The sequence below is a fragment of the Momordica charantia genome, assembly GCF_013281855.1.
Source record: "Momordica charantia cultivar OHB3-1 chromosome 8 unlocalized genomic scaffold, Mcharantia_2.0 BLBB01000008.1, whole genome shotgun sequence".
Taxonomy (NCBI): Eukaryota; Viridiplantae; Streptophyta; class Magnoliopsida; order Cucurbitales; family Cucurbitaceae; genus Momordica; species Momordica charantia.
In genome coordinates this window covers 10,567,902-10,574,544 of record NW_028275166.1, presented here as the reverse complement: position 1 = coordinate 10,574,544, position 6,643 = coordinate 10,567,902, and the positions used below count along the sequence as shown (strand labels likewise).

Here is a 6,643-nt window from a genome sequence, read left to right as displayed (position 1 = left end):
CAAACCAATTGGAGATCAAATGTATTTATAAATGATACAAAATAAATCATTATAGGATAAAAATCGACTCTTGAAATTTATTTTATATCATGATTAAATTGTTATATACTAAAATTAGCAGACTAAACTATTATATCAAATGGAGAAGGATGAGACTAAATTTATTTTTTAACTATTATCTATTTTGCTACGATTATTCCACCAAAATAGTGTCAACTTCCGCAATAATGAAGGGGTAAAAGGATAATAACACCAAAATGTGGGGTCGATTGATGTAAAATCAAAGCAAAAAAGAAATGGCTTTTTTTTTCTTTTTTTTTTTTTCGTGTCTAGAACGGCGGCTGGAAGTGGCTGAGTGCCAATTGCCGACGACGACAAGAGTTTGGTGAGCGATACAGCAGTTTAAAAATGGCGCAGAACCTCTGAAATTTCCATTCAATTCAACCCCAATTCGAATCGCAGCCTCAACACAGCGAAGAAGAAGAAGAAGGCGGAGGTTTGTGCTCTCTCTTTTTCTTCTGCCATTACAGCTGCTTTAATGCTCTGTTATGATCTCTCTCTCTCTCTCTCTTTCTGTCCTTCAATACCGTGATCATCGAATTGGGTTTTGCATTTTTGGGGTTTAAAGATGATGGGGTGGAATTTATTCAAGACTTCCGCGGTTGGATCGGTTTGGTTTTTCGTTTCTTGGAGAATCAGATCCGGAGAAAATAGTTTGCATTCTCTGAAGTCTCTTTTAGTGTGCTCTCTCGTTGACTTTGACGGAAAATTTTGACAACGATTTGTTTTCCTTTTACATGCCTTTTTCTCTCATAAGTCATATCTTTGTTCTTTCTGCTTCAAATTAAGCTGCTAGATGTTGTTGTTGTTAGTGAAGTAATGAAATCTCGTGGTGTAATTTAAGCTATGAGCATCTCATTTTGTTACTTTCAGTTTTAGTTGATGTTGATAATTAGATTTCTGAACCAAAATGTACAAGTTATGAGGGTGATCACAATTGGCATTTACCGTGTGTAGATTAAAAGATGGCATCTGGATCATGGCACGTTGAGAAAAGAATGAGTCTTCGAAATGACTCTTTCTCAGGGGACGAGAATGTGCCGGAAACTGGCTGTCTCTCCATAATTGTTCTTGGGGCATCTGGAGATCTTGCTAAAAAGAAGACTTTTCCAGCACTTTTCCACCTTTTCGTCCAGGTATCTTTTTGGCTCTCCCTTTCTGTAAAATATAGCGAATTCTTCCAGATAATTCTTTGTATTGATGAATATAATAGATTACATCTTTACTTCTTTGTGGTTGTAATTTCTTCAGGAAAAGGACATTTCCAACATGCCTAATTTAATAAAGATTTTCCAATATGTTTTCTTCTTAGCTTCTAGATGGTCTTCCCTTTGCAAAGAGTTCTGCTATTAAACTTCAATTTAAAAAATTCAAATCAATTGAGGAGTGCTTTTTTTCTTTTCAATATATAATTGTTGCTCTTATAACTATTTAATTCTTCTGTATGATCTAACTATATTTATCAATGGTTGTTCCCAGGGATTCCTACAATCAAATGAAGTCCACATCTTTGGTTATGCAAGAACAAAAATTTCAGATGATGACCTAAGAAATCGCATTCGTGGGTATGATATATGACATCCTCTAGTTTTCCTCTAAATTTCATCTTATTTTGATCGAGTCAACTTACTAGAACTGTTGATATCTTTAATGAAATCAGCAGTACGCATTATCTTCATAATTACTAAGGCCCTGGACATCTATTTATTTAACTTTTAATGTAGTTAAGAACTCTAGTTCCGCTTTGATTCTACAAGGGATTATGCTTCATGCATTTTCTCCCGTTGTTATCTTTTATATAATTTCTGTCGACTATAGCCATCAATAGTGATTGCTCAATATGAAAAATGGTTGCAGATATCTTGTACAAGGAAAAGCTGACGATGCGAAGCAGTTACAAGAAGTATCCAAGTTTCTGCAGTTGGTTAGTCATACTCTATTTATGCATGATTAATGTCTTAGTTTTGGTATGTGTCCACTGTGAGTTATACTCATGTGTAAGTCAATATCTGTTGCAGATTAAATATGTAAGTGGTTCATATGATTCTGCGGAGGGTTTTCAAAAGTTGGATAAAGAAATCTCAGAGCATGAGATTTCCAGAAATAGTTCAGAGGGATTGTCTCGCAGGCTGTTCTATTTTGCACTTCCTCCATCGGTATATCCATCTGTTTGCAAGATGATCAAGAATTATTGCATGAATAAATGTAAGCTTTAGAGTACAGATTATTTTCATGGTTGGCATTCGTCTGTCTGAATACTGATTATTTTGAGGCTGTCTTATCCTTTCTAGCTGATCTTGGTGGATGGACCCGGATTGTTGTGGAGAAACCTTTTGGCAAGGACTTGGACTCGGCAGAGAAGCTAAGTTCACAGATTGGAGAATTATTTGATGAACCACAAATTTACCGTATAGATCACTACCTGGGGAAAGAATTGGTTCAAAATCTGGTAATGTTCACATAAATAAGTCATTATTTGTTGTCTCTGGTTTTTGAAATGCAGCCTTATGTATTTTCTTGTATGATCTGAATTTGCAGCTGGTACTTCGTTTTGCGAACCGATTTTTCATGCCCCTCTGGAACCGGGACAACATTGATAATGTACAGGTGAGAATTCATGGTTCATTAGTTATTTTCATAAAGAACCCACCCCTGTAAGACTTTTTCAATGAATTCAACGCTGCCAAAGTATGTATAATTGATTTTAAGTTCCGACTATGGTTAAATGGTTTTTAAGTGATGTACTAATCCTTGTTTTTCCTTCTGCTTCCATTTTGTTTCCCTCGTAGATTGTGTTCAGGGAGGATTTTGGCACTGAAGGCCGTGGTGGATATTTTGATGAATATGGGTACGATCTTTGATTTACGACTAATCAAGCTAAACCTCTAAACATTTGGTATTTTATGTTCTTGAACGCTGACTTGCGTATTTTAAATGTACTACTGTGTCATTCTATATGTGAAAACTCATTAATCTAAACAAGTCATTGACTCGAGTTCTCTTTTGCAGAATTATTCGTGATATCATTCAAAATCATCTATTGCAGGTGAGAAGTTGATATAGACTCAGAATATTTTTAGTTCCTAGAAAACTGAAAACCAAATACATTATGCTGTATTGTTTCCTTAACACGGGTCATGTTGGAAAATGCAGCAATTTGATGAGCTTAAATTTTTTGACTAGATTCCTCACGATGTTATATTCTACCTAAATTTTTATAATTGTGATTATTACTGCACTACTAAAAGATTTTTCTGCCCTCTCAGGTTCTTTGTTTAGTTGCTATGGAGAAACCTGTTTCCCTCAAACCCGAGCATATCCGAGATGAGAAAGTAAAGGTAGGATTCTAATTGAAAGAAGTCTATCCATATTTTTAATCTGCATTTATGATATCATTAAAATCTTGCAAGATGTATATTTTTCTCAAGCTCCTTTAGAGTGCTGTTGAATTCGAGTCTCCTCTTTCTACCCTCTGATGCCATGGGTCATGTTGGTACAGGTTCTTCAGTCAGTGCTGCCAATTAAGGATGAAGAGGTAGTTCTTGGCCAATATGAAGGTTACAGAGATGATCCTACAGTTCCCAATCACTCAAATACACCAACCTTTGCAACTGTGGTGTTGAGGATACATAATGAAAGATGGGAGGGTAAGATAGTAATATTCAAAGTTTTAATTCCCTCTCATTTATAGTTTGGCTTGTAGTCATTCTCATGAAGATTTTGGTTTAAATACTATTTTGGTCCCTGTAGTGGTTAATTTTGGGCTAATTTTGGTTCTTGTACTTCCAAAACATTCATTTTAGTCCATGAACTTTCAACTTTTGTTCATTTCAGTCCCTGTATTTTGAAAACGTTTGTTTTGGTCTCCGTATTTTTAAAAGTTAACATTTTGGTTCCTATTTGTAAAATACTCACATAAATTTTATACACAAGGGAAATCTTTTAATACAAATTTATGGTTACATTTCAATAAATTTAGTGAGTGAGGTGTGTCATGCCAAAATTGTGATAGAAAGTGAGATAAAAATAAAAATGAAGGTACTAAAATGGTCACTTTATAAAACTACAAGAGCTAAATTGGATGTTTTGAAAGTACAATGGCTAAAATGAATAAAAGTGAAATAAAAGTGAAAGTCATGTAAGGAAATGTTTTGAAAGTAGTATTTAAACGTAAGATTTTTTAGGACAAGTAAAATAGTTTTCAGGTGGGCTAGATGTTTGAAACATATATTAATTTGTTTTAATTTGTGAAGTTAACTGTGACTATGCTTTCTTTCATATATTTTTTCTCAGGTGTCCCTTTTATAATGAAGGCAGGAAAGGCACTGAGTTCGAGAAAAGCAGACATTCGAGTTCAGTTTAAGGATGTTCCTGGCGACATATTCAAATGTAAGGGCTCCGGTCTAAAGTGTCATTATTTATCTATAACATATCGGTTAATCTCACTCGTGGTTTGTGTGTGGTGCTCAATGTTTAGAAGTTTGACCACGAATGTGTAGAATTAATAAATTACACCATTGATATTGAACGTGCTTCTGTTTAGTTGCTCGAAGTTGATAAATGTTCACAATGCAGGTAAAAAACAAGGGAGGAACGAGTTTGTCATTCGCTTGCAACCTTCAGAGGCCATGTACATGAAGCTTACGGTACGAAACTAACTTTGTGATTAGAAAATTTGGTCCATAATGCTTGAAGGGCATATAGTAGAGATATTAGATGGTGATTGATTGCCAGCTTGTTGAAAATGTTAGTTTGTAATTAGAATATTTATTCAGTTGCACATTTTCTGTTTGTGGCTTAACTTCTGAAAATGCTAATGTCCATACCTCCCTGAACTTTTCATTCTTATGGGGGTTGGAGTCGGAGGTGGAGATATGAATCTGTTGCGTATGCCTTCTGCTCAATAGTCCTATACCATTTGGAATTTTCTGATCCCGATATCTCGACTCTGTACCAACTGCCTTGATTGATTTCGCTTGGTGAAAATGTTAATTTGTAATCAGAATATTTACTCTACTGCTCAATTGCACGAGCACATTCTGTTTGTGGCTCAACTTCTGAAAATTCCTGCCTCCATAACATTACCTCCCTGAACTTTTCATTCTGATTGGATTCGGAGTCGAATACATGAATCTGTTATGTGTGCCTTTTCCTCAATAGTACAAACCCATTTGAGATTTTCAGATCTCAATATCTCGATTCCATACCGACTTCCCTTGCTTGTAAACACTTACGACAACACTGGTTCATCTGTCATGTTCCTTATGTTATTCACTGTGGGCTTTTTGCAGGTCAAGAAACCTGGACTAGAAATGTCAACTGTGCAGAGTGAATTAGACTTGTCATATCGCCAACGTTACCAGGGTGTTACGATCCCAGAGGCATACGAGCGTCTCATCCTCGACACGTAAGCCCTATCTTTTCTCCTCTGTAACATTCATGTCGTTTTGCACAGTAAAATTCATTAACAACGGTAAACACTCTCACAGAATAAGGGGTGATCAGCAACATTTTGTTCGTCGCGACGAGCTGAAGGTAACGTTTAACACATTATCAAATTATGAATCGTCTACTTCATTAGTAGATGACTCCTTGCTCACCAACAGTTTTATTATTGTCTCCAGGCCGCCTGGGAGATCTTCACGCCATTGCTGCACAGAATCGACAACGGAGAGGTGAAGTCGCTTCCATACAAACCAGGGAGCCGAGGTCCAGCCGAGGCCGACGAGCTACTGGAAAGAGCTGGTTATGTTCAAACCCATGGCTACATATGGATCCCTCCCACATTGTAGAATGTATGAATCTGATTTGCTTTCTGTAGTAGTTGGTATAAAAAGCTCTGATCTGCAACCTGCAACAGGGTGAATGAGAGTTTGCAACTTAATCGATCAAAATAATAAGGATTTAGTGTGGCGTGTATAAAACAATACTAAAAGGCTTTATTACAGCCAGTGGGTAATAATAATAATAATAATAATAATGATACAATTTTCCTTCGATATGCCCACGAGATTGATCTTATCTACTGAGTTATAGTCGAATTGGTTCAATTACTTGTTATTATGAGCACTTATACGCACAAAAATGTTTGATGATTTTTTATTTTTAAAAATTAAACTTATATTATACGGTTTTGTTATCCACTATTTGAAAACATTTTCAAAATTTTATTTTTTGTTTTTTAAATTTAGCTATTGATTTAAATATATTTTTAAGAAATGTAAAAAATTATTAAGAAAATTATGGAAAAATAAGCATAGTTTTTTGAAAACTAATACAACTTATATAAATGTTTGTTTGTTTAAAAAAGTAAAAAAGGAAAAATAGAAGAAAAAACTCCCTCCTCTCTCTTATTTGTAAATTTAAAATTTTAGAACAAAAATATAGCAAAAACTTAAGACAACAATAGAACAATATAGCATGAGCAGGTTTCTAACTATGCAACAATAGCACAAGTCAGCATTTTCAAGCTACAATTTGAAGGTAAAAAGTTCACTTTTTATAGAGGATTTGATGTATCTTGGATTTCCATTCTATTAAACAGCATCCTTATGCATTGGTGGTAAGTAACGATGTGCTTGAC

General features: G+C 35.0%; 1 protein-coding gene across 1 annotated transcript; it reads left to right on the top strand.

Annotated features, from left to right (window-relative positions):
• Positions 1-328: 328 nt before the first annotated feature.
• On the top strand, positions 329-6,059 carry G6PD6 (glucose-6-phosphate dehydrogenase 6). Its single transcript, XM_022298489.2, has 16 exons — positions 329-496; positions 1,018-1,196; positions 1,540-1,625; positions 1,918-1,984; positions 2,079-2,265; positions 2,352-2,509; positions 2,599-2,667; positions 2,850-2,908; positions 3,070-3,106; positions 3,327-3,398; positions 3,560-3,707; positions 4,354-4,449; positions 4,636-4,706; positions 5,352-5,467; positions 5,550-5,595; positions 5,685-6,059. The coding sequence occupies exons 2-16, from the start codon at positions 1,026-1,028 to the stop codon at positions 5,850-5,852; spliced, it is 1,551 nt and encodes a 516-aa protein (XP_022154181.1). The 5' UTR covers positions 329-496; positions 1,018-1,025; the 3' UTR covers positions 5,853-6,059.
• Positions 6,060-6,643: the final 584 nt, after the last annotated feature.